This window comes from Excalfactoria chinensis, chromosome 5 (genome assembly GCF_039878825.1).
Source record: "Excalfactoria chinensis isolate bCotChi1 chromosome 5, bCotChi1.hap2, whole genome shotgun sequence".
Taxonomy (NCBI): domain Eukaryota; kingdom Metazoa; phylum Chordata; class Aves; order Galliformes; family Phasianidae; genus Excalfactoria; species Excalfactoria chinensis.
In genome coordinates this window covers 32,158,150-32,179,971 of record NC_092829.1, presented here as the reverse complement: position 1 = coordinate 32,179,971, position 21,822 = coordinate 32,158,150, and the positions used below count along the sequence as shown (strand labels likewise).

Below are 21,822 nucleotides of genomic sequence, written 5' to 3'. Positions count from 1 at the left end.
CAAACATTTTGTGAACTAGGAACAAAACAAACCACAAGATGAATATCAGTTCTTTCTTTCACATTTCTAAGTGGTACAGAGAAATACAAGGAAGTTTTAATCATAGAAGATAATCCCCTAGATGCTGTATCCTTGGTAAAGTTCACTTGAAAAAAATCACAGTTGAAGGGTATGGTACATGTAATTCCAATACATCTAAATGGAACTACTCATTCTGGCTGGCTACTTACTTGAGAAACATACAGACTCCAGCTCCACACTGAAGAGCATGAGAAGTACAGGCTCCCAGCTCCTCACCATTCACAAGTTCCTGACAGCAAGTATTCTGGGAACACAACATAGCCCCACAAAATAAACATAATACTGGATGTTTCTGTTCATCATCAGAAGACCGTGGGCATCTACAAAAAGTATAATTAGATTGTTATTCAAGAATGAAACTTTGGAAGAAAGCTAACTACCAATAATGTTCCTAAAAGGAAAGTCACACCTAAGATATATACGGTTGTGATAGCCTTGTATCACATACTTGTTTCCTTTGGTTCTGTTCTAACATCACTTCAAAGATTTCAGCTGCAAGATTCCCCCCCCTTCAAGCAGGAGATTGGACTAGATGATGTACTGAAGTCACTTCTCATCCACATTACCCTATGACCCACATTCCCTGGCATAAAACAGCGCTAATCTGACAGGCTTCTCATGTTCTGTGCCAAAATACTCAGGCTGAGAGCCACATCAAACCCACATTACAGTGGTGAAAATAACCAGCAGATTAAAGTGCAATGCTACCAAACAGAAGTGAATACACTGAGCAAGGTGCTGCGTTGCAGCCTTAAAATGAACAGCTGCTAGTATTTCCTTGCATAACTACAGAAGTGCTTTTGCAAAACCGTTTCTGTTCTCAGTTCTAACAGTAGCTACAGTGACTGAAAGAACATCAAAATGACAAAACACTCAGCAAGACATCTAAATACATCACATGACATACATTACCTAAACTGAGATGCTTGGTTCAGAAGGCAACTGTAGTCTTCAGGAAGCTCTATTAAACTATTTCTTTTCCTAGGATACCTATGTAAGTGAAAGAAATATTACAAGAAAAATAAATAAATAAATTATATATATATATATATATATATATATATATATATATATATATATATATATATATATATATATATATATATATATAACTGCAAAAACCATAATGGGCAGATAAAAATCGTTACCCTGCTAAGTTTTTGGCCCCTTCTATAAACTTTTGCAATTCCTGACCAGCTCCTCAGTCCTAGAAGTCCAGGTAGAAGCTTCAGTACTTCTACATTCCAACAAAGTTCACGAAATTAAATTGCCTATCTGACATATATGCTCAAAGATATCTCATGTTTCAGGTAGCTTTTGCTTTTCCCTAGAGAAAGCTACATAAATTGGTTAGCAGAACTACATAAGTTGGTTAGCAGAATGCCGTGCCTTCTCAACAAAGAATCACCGAGCCAAAGAGAAATGAATTTATGGTAATACATCAACAGGAAAAAAAAACATAGAAGCACTGCTAACTTACACCTAACAACCACTTCATTCCTTCAACAGTTTTAATGCAAAAGAAGACAAAACAAACCCCCACAAGAATCGAAAACCAATAAATTCCAACCTACTAACCTTATTGCAGTGCTCTTGCCCTTCAAGCAACTTAGCACTACTGGATCAGCACACCACCTATTTAAAACAAAGATTTGCAGGAGATGGTGTTTGATGAGAATATACCTTCAAGTGTTTCTAAGTTCAACTAATAAGAAATAAGCAAATAGATACACAGACAAAACACTGAGCTCATACGATGGCTTATCAACTGTTACTACTGCCCAAAAAAGGCAGCATCTCACTCAACACTTCTGTTTTTGCTGGGAAGACTACAATGGATTTCTTAGATCTGCCTTTACCAATTACTTTCACAAGTTCACAAGCACTTGCAGGAGACTTGGCGTCTCTTATAAGTTCTTTGAGGACACACACACAAAATCAAAATGCAAACTTTTATATAAATACACTTGTGAGAACTCTATTGATTTGTAAGTAATGGTATATACTACAAAAGCAATTATAGCAAACTTCTATGTAACACTGTTAAGTCAGCCATACAGACTGTAAGCTCGAGTCAGCAGCTCAAAATGTCCCCTACATTGAAGGAAGCTAGGTAAGAAAACAGAGGCAGAAAAAAACTGAGAAGCTAGTGAGATCCAGAGAATTCTGCCAAGATCAGGAACAGTAATTAATGTAATCATGAGCCAAAACAGTCATGGTAAATACATGGAGACATTTTCCAACACAATAGAACAGACTTATTTGACTATTCTCATAGATGAGGGCTGGCTGTAGTGAGGAGTTGTTTATTTGAACCTTCATTTTTGAAGGAACTTTACTGATTATTTCCTTACTGTCAGATTGCAAAGCACATAATATTTATATTGCACAATTCAGCTAGCTTCTACATTCATCAGTCTATTCTGGAAATCCAGGGAAGATACAGTACAAAGCCTCAGCTGGCAAGCTATAAAATTTTGTGTTCTCATTTCATAGCTTATATAATCAACACTTCTGCTACTGACATTAAAAACAGGCCAATGAGCAGCAGATGGTACACCACGCATGCAACAGTTTACAATACCTTTTGCCTACAGGAACCAAACTCCTGTAAGTCTGCAGACACCAGTTCCTTACACTACAATTGTTGTGCTTTAAGTTTTTTAAGCTCTTTAAAAGATTCACTATGTTTATGCACATCAAATGAACATTTACAGCTCCGGCATGAACTTGACCCTCTGTTATTAACAAATTCAATGCAGTTCCCTCAGGGTCATCACAACACAAAAACATGCCCTGTCCATGTCCAATTAGTACCTTTGAAGGAGCGGATTTACAGTGTCCCAATACTCCTGGAAGAGCAGGAATAAATTGGTGGGTAGAGAGAGGTAACTACAAAGTGCCTTGAACTGCCCTTCTTCAGAAACTGCATAAGAAAAAGCAAAGAGTGACTGTTAAGATGTTTCAGTGTTGCTGAATAATTCACTCAAAACTAGAATTCTCCTGATTCTTCCTCCATTTAATAATACAGGTCTTCTAGCTAGAGTATAGCTTCATAGATAGAATAACTGACTATAGCTCCATGGATGTAACTGGGGCTACAACAATTAGCTCAAGATCTACTTTAGGTTTTATAATAATGAAATAACATCAGATTTAAGTCATGTATAAGTCAGTATAAAAATGTGTTTTATTGCTTAAACTTAATTTCACTGCATAGTATCTAACACACTGCTGCAGCAGATTTCCTTACCTATCATATTTCAGCTTTTTACTATTCTTCGGACATGTGATGATAGTTAGCTCTTCTATGATCAAGTCAGTGCTAACGTACAACAGAGTTGTGCTAGGTTACTAGTTTGCTAAGTGGTCACATACTGACTCCCAGGGCCTGCAGAAAACAGCACCGCTGCTTTAGCAGGAGACCCTTTCTACAAATGGTACCAATAGTAATTTTCTACTGTTGGCAACAATAGTATAGTGCAGTTTTGGACTTACAATCTAACAATATTCAGTCTTAGCTCAGAGTTTACATAAATACATGTAAGACTAAACTTTGTCTCTGTTGTGCACTGAAGCTTTGGTTCTCTTTGTCAAATAGTTGATAATTTGGCTTTCCCCTGCATTTTGACAAAAGCAAAGCACTTACTTTGGTTTTAGTATCTGCAATGCGTTAGAATCCTTTAAGGAATAGGTCTCCAGTTTCATAACATCCTTTGTTTCTAATAAGTGCTATTTTGCTAGCATTTGCCATCAGCAATTGCACAAGAAAGCTGATGTGCTCTTTGAGTTTTATGGTGCGTTTTCTCATTTTTAATGCACTCCAGGCTATTTCTCAGATCTTATAATCTAAGCCTCTAAAATAAACAATTTCAATAAAGATACATTTGCTTTCCCACATTTACCTTGTAGTAGCTCCTCAGGTGGAGAAACTCCCAACAAATAATGAAAAAATAAAGCAGCACAACGAAGGTAAGGCATGATGCCTTTCTTAACGCAATCCCACACCAGCCAGCCAGGAATATCCTGACTAAAGCAACTGAAATACACAAATCAGAAAGACTTGCAATAGTTCACAGTGCACATCTTTAGTATTTTCACACTTTGGCCAGAACTGCTACAATGTCAGCTAAGTACAAACAACACACGCTGCTGTACCCCAATTCCTGTGAAACAGTCACCAGAACCTGATTTCAAACTTCCCTCTTTTACCCAAAGAATGAGCGCTGAGCTTACACACAACACTTTACGCATTCAAATTGTATCAATTAACGTTTTTCAAAGTTATAAAGCTGCCCAAATTCAGGCAACTCTGATTTAAACTATGCAATACAGCATCACACGTAAAGTAACCGATGCATATCCGTCATTACAGTAAACTAGCAATTCTTGGAATTAACGACAGCATCTCCCCACGCACTCAGAGCTCCAAATGCAGCCCAAAAGGGATAAGGAAAAAAGAAATTAAGTAATCGTCGCAAGCAGCAAAAATAACAGTTAAAAATAATAGGCCTCACATTTCATTATGTTATAAAAACAAACCATTCTTGTTATTTTAAAATATCCTCATCCAATTTCTGCGAAAAATAAAATAAAATACTGGGGTGTTAATTTTCTCAGAAAAAAATTAACCACAGCTAAATTCACATTTATGTGAGCAGGATAACAACAAGCAATGACCAGGATCTGCTGAGAAACAACAAGTAAAGCTACATTAAAACATCACAGACCATTTCAGAATTACTATTCAGAACGTGCTGTTAAAGCACAGTGGGATCAGAGTTGAATGAAGACACTGCACGTACAGAAATTAAAGCACTAACAGTTTCAGCCTAAATTCTGGCCTTTAATTCTGCATTTGAACATTCCAAAATACACAGCAACCATGGCTCTACCTTCATGCATAATAAAATAAAAAATGACTCCTATTACTTTTATATTTTAAATGTCTAGAAACTTAAAACTTTCAGACACATGGGCAGCATTTTCAACCCTTGAAACAAATACATATAATTGCAACTAGCCTTGCTGAAGATAAATCACAGCAGGATTTGTGGAGGCTGCATCCACATTTTCTTGCTTATTTCTCAAATAGATACTGAAGCACTTAAGAGCTTCGCTATACAGAGATAATAGCCAATGAAGAAGTCCAAAACAGTACTAATGATCAAACAAATAATTGTAATTAGCTTTACATTTTTCACCTCCTCTTTTATAATAGGAATGTATCCTTCTGTTTGGAAGGAAGAAGTGTAACAGATCTAATAAAATTCAAAATAGCCTCACATTTTTTTTCTTACAGTTTGTGCTTACATTTCCCTCCAGGATAAATACAGGTGAATTTCATCCTTCGTGTAAGAATTTGCCCTGTTGCCTCCAAGTAGCAGGTGTTTTAACAACTCTTGTTCCTTTCTCCAGTTCCCTCTTATTTCTAAGTTTCAGGAGCATTGCAAGCAAAGTACAAGGCACTGTGCTGAACTCCCCAAAGAAAATGTTGTTTGGGCTTTTTTCCTTCATTTTCTTTGTTGCTCAAGTCACTCTCTGCAGCTCACTATGTTTCTAGGAACACGCAGTACCGTAACTGAACTGTTACTTACCCACTGGTGTACTGACAAACTTCTCTACAGAAAGCCTGTGCAGAGCATGCCTCCTCGCTGTTGTCATATGATGGAGCAGTAGGGGATTCTGCACACATAAACATGAATCCTAATGTAAATGCACTTCATTTGTGACTTTTTTTTAAAGTAAATTTAGCTTTCTTCTAAAACACGTTAAAGAAACGTTTCCACTTCATTTTGCTTCTTTTCTATTTCTCATTTTTAACCTAATGAATGCCCTCCTAAACTGCATAGCACAACAGGTAATAACATATTACTGTCCCACTGCTCAAACTCATGTGAAAACTGCTTTCTTTGCATGAACAAGTTATTGTCCTGTGTGGATTAAGTTAAAGGATTTTTCACTTTTTTCCTTCTTCTGTCATGCTCTAGAAAACAGGAAGCAGTATCCTGAAAGCCTGGAAGTTACTGAGAGTTTGCAACAGTAGCACAAAATATCAGGAAAAGTAAAATTCCTCCTAACCAGTCGATAAGGTTCCATATCTTGGTTATATAATAGTTTGATGGGTAAAGGAAAGAGTATTTCCAAAATCCATTCTAATTCTCGCTGTACTGCTCAGAGTATTGCTGCTGGGCTGTGCTTTGCTTTTCCTACAAGGAGTGAAGAATGTATGATGTTGCAACACTGCAATGATGGACTTGATCAGTAACTACCTCATTTTCTTATGCAAAACACACAAATGATAAAATAAAATGATCTAAAAAATGATGTAGTGCTACCTTACTGTTTGTTTTAAACCAAACAACATCTATTTCTACCGAACACTAAAAGCCATTTATTAAAAGAAAGTTTCTATCTGGAAAATGTTAATCATTACTAGCAAAACATTCATCCACTACAGTTAAGAAGTTCCGTGAAATGCTGAAATGATCCAACCTAAATACATCCCTACCTGTCGCTGAAGAGATAACAATTTGTGTTATGTGTGCTAGTGTTGTCAGATGGAAGAGGTAGAGGTGGTTATAGGCCGAACTAATTGATGAAGGTTGCAAGTCTACAGCATCCTCCCAGTATAAAGATGGAAACGATAATACAACTCCCACCTACGGTGGAAAGGAAGCAGTAAATATTAACGTAACAGAAATTTATTAATCAAATGGGTAAATTACTGTAACTTATATTATCGCTTTATTATTTATTTCCAGGGAAACTACAACAGAGGGAAAAAAGTGTCAATAATACTACTTGATAGAATAAACTCTCAGCTACAAAATACTTTTTCAACACAGTTATCACCATTAGCTGTGCATTTTCACCAGTTATGAACCAGAGTGTGCTCACGTCCCTGGTTGGTCTCCATAAACATTCCCTAAGCATCAATAAAGGGCAGTGGGTGCATTTTTTTCTGCGTGAATTAAATTCCACACCTTTGCTGCATAAACAAGGTACGAGGCCTATTCAGACAAAAGGAAAATGAGGGGACCACAATCTGAGAAAGGGTGAATTACTCATGGCTTTTTTTCATATTTTGATAGAAATACCGGTAGTAAAAAGATGGCTGCGATTACAAATATGAAATTCAAACAGAATGAGATTGCAAAGACAGGAAAATTAGAAACAGCAGAACTAAGAGTAAACACTTCCATGTTGCAGAAGTATATAATAATTTGCCTGTGCGCAACTCTCACACGTAATCATTTAATTCATGCAAGTGAAAATTAACGCAGGGTAAAATCACAAAAATCTCGGTTCTAAAAAACAAAACAAAACAAAAAAAAACATTATTACTGAAGAATAAAATGAACCTCCTTACCAAAATGTGGAACATATCTACTTCTAAGAGGGATGGAGTGTCTTCTGCTTTAAAGTTTGGTAGAAGAACTACAAAATAAAGATATTAATTATGCATCTCACCATCAACACTAGATGCCTTGCAATCTAGCAGAATCCAAAAGCCTGTACACATCAGCATCCTGTTCAACAGAAGGCTAGTTAAAAAACAGTATTCAAAGGCCATCACATTCAGCAGACTGGTAAGAAATACAAAAAACAGTTCTCAGATACTCAGGAATCTTAAACAAGGATGCAAGTAGCCTTTCAAAAATAGTAAAAAAAAATTAAGTCTAACAACTGAGAAATATCTGATTTGTGGCTTTTTCTACCTGAATTAGAGTATTTCTAAACACATCTGTAAACATTCATGATCTGAGTAGCTCCAAGGCCTACATAAACTGCATTAGAGGATTTTTCAGAACTTAAATAATACAGGGCTGGGTCAACAGAACTACTGAATAGCTCAAGCAAAACTTTGTGATATAAGGAAACAGAGCAACTGAAGTTAGCACTGTTTTTAGTATCTATCCTTCCTATCTATGTTGTTTTAACAGTGTGTTCCACCTTAGAACAGAAACTTCTGTAATACAAAAGGAATACACTACCTCCTAGAAGACGAATCAGATGTTTCTGAATCAGGACCTGTGGTGATGTTGTTCTCTGAGCAGCCGCAAACTGCACTAATGCTTTAAGGCCACTGTGCTAGAGCACAAGAGAAAATGGTTGGACAGGAAAATGATAGTAGCGAAATAAATCAGTGAGAACACCCCCCTACAAACAGAAAATGTGATTTAATTCACTGACAAGTGAATTAAATATGAACTTCCATGTAAAGCAGAAACATTTTCCAGAATATTTTTGTTACGAGTCTGAACCATATTTTCAGAGATAATCTTCAATAGAGGATGCAAACAGTTTCAACAGTATATTTTCAACAGTGTATTTTCATGTATGTAAATATACCGCATATCTACTTGCCCATACCTGTCTATTTTGTAGAGATCCAAATAAGGGCTTCCCCTCTGTTTCCAAGAGGTTTTCTTAAAATTAAACAGAAAAGAAATTACATTACACTGTTCTACAGGAACATAACATTTCTGTTTGAGTTACACATATAAACACAGCCAAGTATAAAAACATTTCTTAGTATATATCCTTCTTAAAAGCACAGCATAATTTGATATCACATGTGATAGCAGCTATTAAACACCTATCTCGTGGCTCTCGTGGCTCTCTCCTTGCCTGAAAGCCACTACTGATTTAGTTACAGCTCCATGTCTACAGTGCCGTCTTCTTTGTCCATACTGTGGACAAATGAGGCAACACTGACTACTAAAGCAGGTACATCAGCCGGAAAGGCAAGTATTTCTAGGCTAGTAAGTTATTTTGCATTCAAAAAATAGATATTTGGCTGCACAGAAGTTGCATTTCAATTATGCTCAGCAGATGATGCTAAATGTTACAGTTCATAACAAAGTTCTAAAAGATTAAACTCCCCAGTGTTGCCATTACATATGTTAATAGTGTATTTTATACAGTTCCATCAAACAAAAACATTCTACTGTTTATACTGGATTGAAGATCACATATTATATGTAATAAAAATTATTAACCAATATTTTTCTTATTTATGTTGAACTATTATTGTATATACATCAAGACTGTATACATTGTTACAAATTGAACAGCCTTCAGAGTTTTGAGCCATAAAAAGAAGTAAACCCAGATGATGCTTTACCTATACACTGGATGGTAAAAGCACACGTGCTCCAGGTCATCATAGGAATCCGATAATCAGCTTCATTTGGAGCAACTTTCAGTCCAACTCTATAGATGGTGGTTGCAAACAGAACAAGCATCTCCTTGATACTACTCGAGTATTTGGCTCTGCAAAAGTAAACCAAGAAAACTTAAGTCTGTACCATAAATAGTGCTTGTTATTTATATGTCAATTGTTGCCTAACAAAGTCAAGATTATTTGTGAAAGAATTCTTAAATACAAAGACCCTTTTTAAAAAGGGGAGGAAAAAAAAAAAAAAAGACTGGTTTTGGTTTCCAGTATTACTTTCTTCCTGCTTTGGCAAGGAAAAAAATAGCAGAAGCAGAAAAAAACTTTCCTGCACTATAGCACTGAAAGGGATGCAATTGTTTCTCACTGACTTCTGTTTTCTAAGTACTCAAATTTCATTTTTGACCTCTTATGTTTTCTCTTTTTTATTGGAAATAATATGAACCTTGATAAAATAGCAATAAAATGGAAAAACTGATGGGGTAAAATTGAAAGAATAAGAGCTACCAGGTTGGAACCAACCTGGGAGAACAAAGAAATCCAACTCCATCAAACCTGGCCTTGAGCATAGGGCGGGGGGGGGGGGGCATTCACAGCTTATCTGGGCAACCTGTTCAAGCACCTTAATGCCCTCTGAGTAAAAAAATTCCAACACTAATCTAAATCTCCCTTCTTACAGTTTAAAACTTTTCCCCCTTGTCCTATCATTATCAGACTGTGTAAAAGTCAGTCTTCCTCCTGTTCCTAAGATGCAAGAGATCTTGATTTAACCTTCTAATGACATTTTTACAATAGCAGATGTGTGTTTTGCATAACAATGATGTCAGGCAGAAGAAATAGTAGTAGAGTACTTGATTTAAGAGTAGCATTACTTTAAAAGAAGGTAGCTAAGTACACTTCAGAATCCCTACCTATTTGCTTTGTTTTGATGGCAGAGAGCTTTTGTCCACTGGAACACAAGTAGACAAGACAGCTCTGAGTAACCTGTATTAAATTATTCTATTTAAAACAAGTGAAACCTATCCTATAAACACACATATAGCAGGAAAATTAAGGTAAATAGACATCAAGTGACTTGCCTAGAAGCACAGAAAGTGGCCAAAACAACGGAAATACTGAATTATAAAACAATTAGTACAAAACTGAGTGTAAACACTGCCAGGCTAGGTTTGACCAAGAAGTTCATCTAGGTTTGTATAGAGCTGATATTCAATGAATGCTTAGAGAAATGTACAAGTAAGATTGTATTGAGAATGAAAATGTCAATGTCTTCCTTCGATATAAAACCTGAAGGTTTTTAGCTTATTTCATGGATAATTAATATAGACAAAAAAGCACTTACGAGGACTGAACTCCAAAACTAAGGATGGAATGGAATTCCAAAGCAGAGTTCCCCAATCCCTTCCTGACAAAAGCTGGAGCATTTTGTTGATCTCCTTCCAGAAGAAATCAGATTCAAATTAAAACACAAATAAGTTATCATTTTTACTGCAGTCTGACAGAAGACCTCCTATATAACTGATTTGAAAATAATTATAAACAGACCTCACCAGCCAAGACATTCTACTAATCCTCCTAACATTTCTCACTATTTACAAATATGTGAGGATTAAAGCAGTGCTTTGTTACTACTTTTTCTTTGTTTTATTGAGGAAATTACAGCAAAGCAGACGAAAACTTTCCTCCATCACAGGAGTGCATGGAATATATTGATTCTCTGTAACTTACGTTTCCTAAACATTTCATCCTAACCCCCTGTAATTTTTCTTCGTTTCATTTCAAACTCTTCAAGCAAAAACTTAATTCTGAGTGTTAATAAGCATCTATCCTCCCAAGTTATGGAGTTTGTTCAGGGAAGGCACAAATGGTAAAAAACAAAACAAAACAAAAAAACAGAAAACTGGTGAAAACGCCCCATAATAAAGCTATCAAGCTCTGAGAGATGTATGACTTTAACCCCAGCTTTATTTTACCCTATCTTGATTGAGAGCAAGAATATACTTTTATATATATATATATATATATATACACACACACACACACACACACACACAGGGAGATCCCACAAACAAGCTCCAAAATGAAGATAAAGATAACCAACCTTTTGCATTTTTCACATTGTAGCCTGATATCCTGACTATAATGGTTTCCAGCCACCTAGCCAGAGAGAGAATTTGAGCTACTGCCTCTGCATCCTCACTGAGAAGAGAAATGGAAATCGGTTGTTACTTCAACACTGAAATAATCTTTATAAAGTCTTTAAGAACAAAGGACCCACAAATCAAACTACACTAACTCAGTAGTCGCATACTTTCACAGGCAATGTAGCGAGCAAACAACAACAACAACAAAAAGCAGTATTAGTCTAAGTACTAGGCTTAAATATTTCCTTATGTGGTATATTCTCCAAAAAATAGCCTAGAAATGATTTCAAAAATTATTTGGCTACCGAAAGTAGCACGTTTGGGGTCAGCAAGGAGCTAAACGGCCATTTACACAGACTGCAAAGGTCCACTCAAGATTACCCACCCATAATCTGAAAAGTCTACCCACCCCAAAAATCATACTTAAATAGGCTATGCAGTCTATTTATTCACCTGTTTATTTTTTGAGCCTGCAATGGAACAATAGGAATCACAGTATTGCACAAAGACTTGCAAAGTGGACAAAGATACTCTCCATTCTCTAAGTCAAATATCTGTTCAACATGCAGGCGCTGTCGGAAGTTCAGTTGCATGGCTTCAAAGTACCTACAACATTGAAAAGAAAATTTCTTAAAAACAGAATTGCTCAAATGTGACCTGAAAACAAAAATTTCACGTAATTAAGTCTTATTCTTTTCCTAATACCTTTCTTTGATAACTATTCTCTTGTGCTTGGACATGAAAATATAATTGAACCTTTGAATGCTTATATGAACTCAGGCAAAAATGCATTGTATTCCTCTCAGTCAGTGTAATGACAACTTTTCCTTGCTTTTAAGATCCTTTTAGATTTATTTTAATGACAATTTTACACACAAACAATCCTTATATTCTCTCTTCTTCTCTCCCATCTTCAAAACATTTGAACACCGTATGTAAAATCTCCTAAGAAAGTCATTTAAAATATCAAAATAGGATTTGCACGCAGTTGTATTTAATTTTAGGAAATCTTATTTAACGTTGCATTTAAAAAAAATAGCCTTTTCTTAAAAGGAAGAAAGAGTAAATTTGTACTACAACATATAACATTTTAAACTCAAAAGCAAACTGAGAAATAACTAACATTTTTACAGGTTTTCTTAACTAAATTTGATCCCTTAGTGAATGCACTAAGTCTTCAGATCTCATTAATGTCACAGTGGCTTTGACATTATCAGGAACAAAACAACCCAATACTCAAATCTGCTTGTCTGAATACATGCAAGTAAATTCAGTACTAACACTCAGGCTGGACATGTAGGATCTTTAAATCATATGAAATTATTTAACTTCACATTAAGGTAATAGCTAATTATTATTTTGCTTTGAAGTATAATATCTTCAGAAAAAAATAGAATTTAACTAATAAAGAAAAGGTTGTATGCAGGAGTGATTGACAGAGGTCCTAATGATTAGGGAGTATTTATGAAAGCAATCTGTTGCAATCAACAAAAACATACATCTGCTTTCCCACATTTAGACAACTGTTACTGCAATAAATGCCTCTTCTTTGTATGTATCAACTACAAATATATTATATTCTCCTGAACCTGTACTGTTTCAGAGTATCGTGCAGTATTTTTGGCTGCACAGATACCCTAGAAGGGGGGCAGGGAAAATTTGGACAAATATTAGTAAGTTAGAATGTCTGTTACATAATAAGTAAAAGACTATACTCAAACCTTCTGTGCCATCCCGTTTGAGAAGAGTCTGTTGTCCATTTTAATCCCATTTACCCACACAGCAAGTCATCTTTTCTTAAAAAGAGCAAAGGAATTGAGCTCCAGTGTTGTACTACTTAGATCTACGTAGATGTGGATCGATCTGCCAAGAGCAGATGTATTATACTCAAGGAACATACTTCTGTATCATTTTAAGTGTGTGCACCTATCTTTCTTGTACCTTTTTTTTTTTTTTTAAATAAAAATATAAGTATAGAAAAATAAGCAAAAAACACCAGAAGTTTAGTCAGGCTTTTTAAAGTAAAATGGCATAAATGCAAACAATCATTGAGAAAATATTTACATCATTTGACAACATAAAATAACTCGTATTTGCATGACCCAACACTAGCTGTTGATAACACCTCAGTGGGACCAAAGTTCTATTATTTCACAGTATTCATCTTGTTTAGAGTTACTGACTCCTATACAGACTAAAAATGCATAGAGCATTAGCTACAATCCCTGTGATTCTACACACATAGCTACAGGCAAACAGGATGACTATAAACTGGAAAATGACCAACCTGGTCTATTAATGTTTCAGACTGTGTTTTAATCCAACACCTTTGGTATAAATCCCTGGCTCCCTCAGACAATAAACACCTATTATACTTTTTAATCAATGTATCAGTTCTTCTATCTTTCTATCTTTTATTAAGCTTGCTCAATCTGCATTCCTAGATTAAACTATTCGTATTCTAGTCTAAGTGCCACGTTTTCTCCTGGGTTCACTGGGATTAAGCAGTTTCTACTTTTAAGCACTGAGGAGATAACAGACTTCATGTGTTTAAGGACTATTGTAGAGCACCCATCTAGAAGATTCCTACCAGTTCTCATTGGACGGAGAAAAAATAAAATCTATTAGATAAAGTTCCTTATTCTTGACTATTTTTACCCCATTGGTTTTATCTAACGTCCTCACAGATTCTTCTCTGGGTCATAAAAGGCAACTGAAACCTTTTGATGATGCACTTTCTCATCAGTTGAAAAATTCTTTTGTGCCGTATCTCGTTTTTAGAAGAGCAGTTAGTTTTCAATTCAATATCCACTTACTGGGCTGCGTTTTCAAGATACGTTTAGATTTTTTCAGAAAATAGATAAATTGACATGAAAAACTGCCATGACATATCCTTACTTCTGCCAGCAGGCTGCATGCATCACGTGGCCACAGCTTCCTGTGTGGGTTCCACATGGTAAGTCAGGATGCATGAACAGAGGATCTACGGCATCTATAAAAAAAACCACAGCAGAAACAAAATATTTTAAAACAGCAACAATTCTTAATCAGTATGAACAGAAAAGCACATCCGTATATATAAGACATTAGATTTCTTTTCCACAGTTTGCATAGTCAAATTAAACTGGATTTCATCGGCCTTCCCAGATCAATATTGTAACAAAATCACAACCCAGAGTTCACAAAATACTGAATGCTTTCCACAAGTCAGCAAGAAAATCTAAAAGCATAAATGGTTAAAAATGGAGTTTTCTGGGCTCTAAATAAACAAAACACTTTTATAGTCCTTAAATAATGCATTTCTTCAACTAAACCGCTGTACTTTCACAAACCACTAAAACGAACAGCATGAGTGAATAACACAGGCAAAACTAGCTTTTAACTGAATCTGCCTAAATCTTTATAGCAACATCTTAATGACAACATACTGATCTCTTTGCGCTGCATATGAACTCAAACTGAGATAGTCTTCCTCTTGAAGACACCTAAAAATAATGCTGAGCTCAACAACAGATCTCTAAACCTAATTTGGTGTACTTTTATGATTTTGAACCAATGCACCTGAATTTGACAAACCTAAGAAAAGCACAACTGAACACAAAAACACACTTCCTGAACATGAAAGAACTCCCATGTTTATCATAGCGGCACTCTGTAAATGTTGTGAAAGTTTGCTGGTGTCTTTGAATAAAAAAAGGTAACATTTACTGCTTGCTTTCTCCTCTGAAAAACTACTCCCACCAAATCTTCAAGTTCATCTGAACTCCTTGTGAGAATAACTAAAGCATTTTCTTATTTTCCAAGGAAAAGTCTGTATCTTCACACACTTTTTAAATTTTTAAGCACAGATTTTAGAGCAGTTTAAAAATTTTCACACTTTTATTAAAAAGTGGGTCATTCAGCAATCTGAACGCAGAGTTTAATTTGGTTCAAAGTACACAGTGCTAGGTACAGAATTGTTTGCACTCTGAAAGAAGAAAACTGCATACCCCCTGAGAGTTCAAGAATTCTGCTTCTATTCTGAGTTAAGGCAGTTGATTTCTGGACACAAGCAGATAATACCATAGCAGCACTTTCCAGCTTCACTTCTTGCTCCTCCTGACAAAGAATACAGGTCAGAACTTCTTTCTCAGCAATGGTTGGACCTCGTTTGGGACCCAAAGCAATTCTGGAGTAATCGATTGCTGAAGACATGCTGAAACAACATGGGTAACAGATAAAAAGAATCTGTTTTTTTTCCCTGAAGAAACAGACTTCAAGGCACACTGCCAACATCACTTGTTTTGTACATAAGTGCTTTACAAAACCAAACAATGGCAAAACAAAGAAATGTACAAATCCTCATTTTCTTCACTGCAACTTAACCATAACACATAATGGCTTCCAAAATCTTTCCAGATTAGATATTTAATTCCTCATGCAAGGTAGACAGTCATTTCCTGGAGTACAGTCATGTTAGCTGAGCAGCTTTCCGATGACATTTTCCAGATAATTACTTGCCATTTGAAAAAATAACTTCCTTACAGTTTAATTTATGCTCCTCTATAAAGCAAATCCGCTGTTCTAGCACCAACAAGTAACCTACCTTATTATTTAACAGAATAAACAAGCATGACAGGTGGGAAATTTGAGAAACTAGTCTATTCTCAGGATTTTTTCATAGCAGAACCCAATTTAGGTAATTAACATTTCCTCACCAGAACACTACATCTGCTTTTTCTTACCTTTCTTCCTCCATAATAGCATCTTCTTTCCCATGTGCCTCCAACGTATTTTCATAAAGGAGTTTGTGGGTTTCAATGAAATTCCTCTGCAAAGCAGACATCTGAGCCATTATCTTCTGACGATGCAATCTAGCTGCTTCTGCCTTTCTCTTACGCTCAGCTTTCTCTTTATCCTGAGTGCTCTGTGCCTTAGAGTAAAAGAAATCACAAGAAACAGAGAACATCAAAACATGAGTAGAATCATTTTGTAATTATATGCATTTATGTATTGACATCAATTTTCTTAACTGACTTCTCTTTAATATATACATATTAAGTTAATTGTTATAATCAAAATGTTGACTACAAACACTGAAAAAAACAAATACAAATACAGATGTCACTTGTACCACCTCAAGCAGAAAAACAGGATCAACACATGACCATTTTATTAAAGTTCCAACACCATCTATTCTTAGGAGACTTCAGCAGACACCAAAAGCTGCCTCTAATGTTGTTATTCTCACATAAGTGAAAATTTTAAGTGCCATCCCCTATATATCCTATATATCCTTTAAGAAATTTATAAGGTACTTTTGTCATGAACTGTCTGTGAAAGTCACTATCAACAGACTGTTCCTCTAGTTTTGTAGCAGAACTTCATGCACCTGAGGACTGTACATTCCCCCCATTCTTCTTTAGTGTAGACTGGACAACTATTCCTCCTTCAGTATTTCCCCATCTATCACGTTCTCAAGAACTATAAAGGATTCAGATAACTTGAAACACGTAGAATTCAAAAACACGGGAAGAAAAGATACATGAAACTAAATCCTTATTCAACAACTTTATGCTCAAATTTAACGTCATATACATCATTTTCATCCAGGATGCCATTACTTTTTCAGAAAATCAGGAAAAAAAATTACTCTCTAAGCAGCAGAACTAATTAACTGGTTTCTTATGATTTCTTGTATTTTGTTCTCTTCCCTTACTAGCGATCACATTACACCTTTGGCAAAAAGTAAACACAGCATATGCATACGACTGCCCATGGAGTTGTTCAGCAGCAATTTATTGCCAAACAGAATGTGTCAGATTAAACTGGCCTGCCTTTACACACTAAGAGTAATTAGATTCTCCCGTTCAGCCGCCTATTGTTAAAAGCAACTTTAGGACTGCAGTAACTTTAGTAACTCCACTCTACTGTGTCACTTCATCACTGGATTCAGGAGTTACTCTGAGAGAAGTGGGTAGACACTGATGCACAGAGAGAGCAATCAAGTTGTACAGAGAAGACAAAGGTCATCAAATGAGAAAGATAAAAACAAAAACAGACACAAGCAAATTCCCTTCTTTTACTTTCCCTGAATATTCTCACTTAACTAAACTGCAAGCACAGCGAAAAAGACATAGCTGCTGCTAACTCAAGTGAGACATGCTTAGCACATCTTTTTAATGAATACAAGAACTGAAATCTAAATGCCATTTATAGGCAATATTAAAAATATTACCTGAAATGACTCTTTTTGCATAACAAAATCATGCACCTCCTACAGAATAAGATTAAAACGATTACAGTTTCTATTGAACTTCATTAGTATGATTATTACCTCATCACCTTTTGCAGTTTCTGAGCCTGACGGAGCCACTACTGCTGTCAAACTAGATTTTTCTCTCATTCTTTTCACTGTGTCAAACATCTACAAAGAGAGAGTTACAGGTTAAAAATGAAATGCAAATTGGCTGTTGTAACAATATAAGTAAGATCAAACTTGTTGATATTTACTTTCATTGTTTTCAGATTTTCAAATGGATGAAATCAACTGCCCTTCTATTACAAAAACAACCCAGCAATTGAAGAATACAACTGAGTACAAAGGAATGTAGAAATATTCCAAATTTTCCAGTCTTTCTCAACAGTAGCACTCCTAAAGAGCTAAAGCACTTTCATCAGAATGATATCTGTGTATCAGATGTTAGCTTACTTCAGGGAGGGGAGAGACTGAATAATCCATGGAAAGTCTGTAGCCACTAATACCAATGTGTGGAACAGAAAGTTTTGCAGCTTATGTCTGATTTGTTAAAATCAAGATTTAAATTTACATTTTCTTCCTCCAGCTGTCTACTCTAAGAAACTTCCAACTCTGATACTTTTAAACACTATGTTAAACATATGTTAACTATGTTAAGTATCCTTTACCTTTGCCCTTAAAATTTTACAAGAATAATTTCTTCAAAAATCTTCTAAACTTACTGCTACAGTATGTACCAGCATAGTCAAATTTCAGTACCTAAGGATAGCTTTGGAACCTCACTATGGATTCTTGTCCTCTTTTCTACTCCTTTCTGGGAGCACTTGAATTCTGTCTGCCACTTAAACCGAAGGCCACCAAGGCTCAAAATTTGATAGCAGAACTCCTGCTAAGCAGAAGCTGCACCCAATTTTTCTACACTGGGCAAGGCATCACAACTCTAGAGGTTCTTCTCTTTGGCTGGGAAAAGACAAAGAGATAGACAGAAAAATACTCCAAATCAAATGTACAGCACAGCCATTACGTAAGTCTGATTGAAGTCTTGATACGAGCAGTCTCTAAAATGCACTCCCAATTTATAAACCTTTGCTCAGTTACAATTAAAGAGGGCTGTTCCAAAAGTAATGCCTCCTCTTTTTATAGCACTGGCCCACATCAGAGGTGGATGTTGATGGTATGGTAGTAAGGGCTTAATCTTCCTGCCAATATTCAGTTATATTTATTGCTGTGCAACAGATGACAGCAGAGGGGCAGCCTGACAAAATGGCACCTGACATGGAAGTGCATATGAAGCAAATATGCAGAAAAAAATGCCCCTATTGCCATTCAGTGATGCTTGATGAACATTTATGATGGCAGAACAGTGGATATGAGTACAGTGAGGCGGTTCATGTTGCATGTCAGCAGTAGTGAACAGCAGGTTACTTCCACAGGTGTAGATTTTCACAAGGGCAGCATGAAGGCTCTTGTTCATCACCAGCAAAACAGGAATAGCTAGTGGGGCAACTGTTGAGAATTTGCTCTATCAATCCGTGCTACAGCACTCTTTGCATCTGATGTAGTTTCCATGGAAATAAACAGCAAGCATTACTTTCAGAGTGACCTATGTATTTTGGAACAGAAACATGAGGAACTAAATTTACGTACAAAATACATGTACGGACAAGGAACACTCCAACATTTCTCAGTTTCTGAAAAAATTACTGCAACTGCAAACACTACCCTAGTGGGTTTTATATATAAATATAAAAACACACACACACTAACATCCTTCAGGACAGCTTTTACCAAATTACTACATTCCAATCATACTTATCTCCCCATTGTGTACCTGCAGTATCCAAATGACCGTGTCCTTCTGTGCCTCCAATTGAGGAACTCTTTTTAATTTTTCTAGAAGCATCAATACATTTACAGCATTCAAGGCTGAGCTTCCCATTCCTTTAACAAAGAAAGCAAATGCATTCAGGTAGGATAAAAAGCCAGTGTATTTACAGCCACAGATATGCCTTAAAATATTGCTTATTATATAGCACACATTTATGAAATCACAGTCTGTATAGCAATAGTTTTGTCTTTAAGTCTACTATACTTATTCATCTAAATGTAGCATAATTTTTCCCAATCGTAGATAAGTAGCTTGTTCTACTTCTAGGGGCAGAGAATTAGAGACAAAAAAAAATAGAAACAGAGATGCCTTCAGCTACAAAGAGAATGAATGGATCTCTTGAATTTTACTGCCATAAAAACAGAAGTCTACTAATGGTCTTCTTCAGAGTTGGGTTCCTAAGAACCTTTTTGGCCTTAAAAAAAACCCAACGTACTTTAGAGATGGGAACATTCTTCTCAATTAGATTTCTTTTGCAACACTTTCCATTTAGAACTATTTCATGTTTCCAGGGGAAAGACAAAAACATCAAAAAGAAGATAGGAAGACTTTTGTAACTTATTTGTTAGTGTAGTTTGATTATGAAACAGTGATTACTTTCATATACCTCACAGAAATGCATAAATGAGGTTTGTTTTTTTCTGATCTTGTTCCCGTTCTCATAAAATCAAGTCACACTAATTTGCTCTACTCTTTCCAAGAAAAATTAACATACTTGTTGCTTTGTGATAAAAATCAAATGTTACTTCTTCTTCTGGAGACTTCTGTAACTGCTGCTTCTCTTCTAATAATCCTAAAGAAAGGAGATGAAGCACCTAAAAAGATAAAAATGATATTTCTTATTCCCACTAGAGGTCTGCAAAACTAGTATATCAAATAAGAATGTCTAATATAGTGATCTATTATAGGCTTATCTTACCCATGATAAAACAGAAATAAGAAAAGATGCAAAAACCATACATGAAAGGACAAATAGTAATGTACAATATAATAAAGTATCCTGCACATCTCTTGCACTAAAATAATTTTTGCACACTTCACATTAGTAAAATTATGAACCACATCATTTTCCTTACATACAGAAACCGTTACTATCTTATTTTGTCCCAAATCCAAAGCTTAGCAGGCAAGGCCATTTAAAAGAAAAAAAAAGAAACAAAACAAAGAAACACCACAAACCATGTACTCTAATTGACAAAAGCAATTCAGTAAGTCTATAAATTCAGGTTCTGAAATTATAAATACAGAACAACATCTCAACAGAGTCAGCAAATTTTTTAAAGCATGAAGTCAACTGCGGTAAAATAAAATGCATAAATGCGCACAAAATTATTTTGTGACTGATGTCACAGAGATATTTCTATCTTTGTATTCTACAGTTCACAGGATGACATAACCCTTATGTCTTTAACATGACCAGAAGGTTGGTTATTTCATGACAAGGATGAGGCAAAGAGAACTACATACTGAAACACAGTGAGAAGGCTATGAAGGTGGGGAAGCAAAAAAGAACATTTGCAAATAACATTTTTGTTCTGCATTTCTATTTTATGGTAGAGATACATATTTTCTTCATTTATGATTCATACAAACAGGCCATGAAATCACTTCTTATCATTCCAACTTTATCTTTTCACATTTTGACCTTATCAGAAGCTATTACAACCACAGAGGGAAGACAACCAAAGCTAACCATACCATTTGAATCATAGCTTCAGTCCACATGTGCGTTTCCAGTTCTACTGCTCTCTGAAGGATGGTTCGCAGTATGTGCATCATAACATCACAGTTCAGAATCCTCACCACATTACTGAATGCAGGACAGAAGTCAGGAGGAGGTGGCGGCGGCAATGCTAGGAAATAGAGGGATGCAAATATATCATACACATACTGACATCTCAGCTGTTGCAGCAAAAAGGAGAAGAAGCAAGCACACTATTACCAGCAAGAGAACAACCGCACTTATACAATTAATAAAAACATACACAAATACAAATGTCTAAATCAGCTTTTGTCTTTAGATAAACTAAGTACTTCTACAAAGCTCTTACAAAAAACACATGAAAACTAAGCTAAACAAGCAATCCATCACAAGTATTTAGTTGTATCTATAAATGCAAGTCTTCAATATTAAACACTGCCTCATATCATTTACCTACCACAAACATATACTAAGTATGTTTTCCATCCGATACAATTCTCTTTTTAAACAAGTTATCAATTAAGTACAACAATATGTTATAAAGATTATGGAATTCCATGGAACAGTAACGTGGAAAGAGAAAAAATA

At 35.6% G+C, this 21,822-nt stretch overlaps 1 protein-coding gene across 1 annotated transcript in view; it reads right to left on the bottom strand.

The window, feature by feature from the left end:
- UBR1 (ubiquitin protein ligase E3 component n-recognin 1) overlaps positions 1 to 21,822 on the bottom strand; it is a 51,442-nt gene that overhangs the window by 2,964 nt on the left and 26,656 nt on the right. The window contains exons 25-45 of the mRNA XM_072339408.1: positions 21,231 to 21,385; positions 20,248 to 20,347; positions 19,476 to 19,585; positions 17,723 to 17,812; positions 16,131 to 16,318; positions 15,396 to 15,601; positions 14,305 to 14,398; positions 11,860 to 12,012; positions 11,364 to 11,461; positions 10,605 to 10,698; positions 9,212 to 9,360; positions 8,458 to 8,513; positions 8,079 to 8,175; positions 7,454 to 7,521; positions 6,593 to 6,743; positions 5,679 to 5,766; positions 3,987 to 4,120; positions 2,899 to 3,007; positions 1,660 to 1,716; positions 994 to 1,071; positions 231 to 401 (exon numbers count right to left, since the gene is read on the bottom strand). Of these exons, the coding sequence (XP_072195509.1) occupies positions 231 to 401; positions 994 to 1,071; positions 1,660 to 1,716; positions 2,899 to 3,007; positions 3,987 to 4,120; positions 5,679 to 5,766; positions 6,593 to 6,743; positions 7,454 to 7,521; positions 8,079 to 8,175; positions 8,458 to 8,513; positions 9,212 to 9,360; positions 10,605 to 10,698; positions 11,364 to 11,461; positions 11,860 to 12,012; positions 14,305 to 14,398; positions 15,396 to 15,601; positions 16,131 to 16,318; positions 17,723 to 17,812; positions 19,476 to 19,585; positions 20,248 to 20,347; positions 21,231 to 21,385 (2,446 nt within the window). The remainder of the gene's footprint in view (positions 1 to 230; positions 402 to 993; positions 1,072 to 1,659; positions 1,717 to 2,898; positions 3,008 to 3,986; positions 4,121 to 5,678; positions 5,767 to 6,592; positions 6,744 to 7,453; positions 7,522 to 8,078; positions 8,176 to 8,457; positions 8,514 to 9,211; positions 9,361 to 10,604; positions 10,699 to 11,363; positions 11,462 to 11,859; positions 12,013 to 14,304; positions 14,399 to 15,395; positions 15,602 to 16,130; positions 16,319 to 17,722; positions 17,813 to 19,475; positions 19,586 to 20,247; positions 20,348 to 21,230; positions 21,386 to 21,822) is intronic.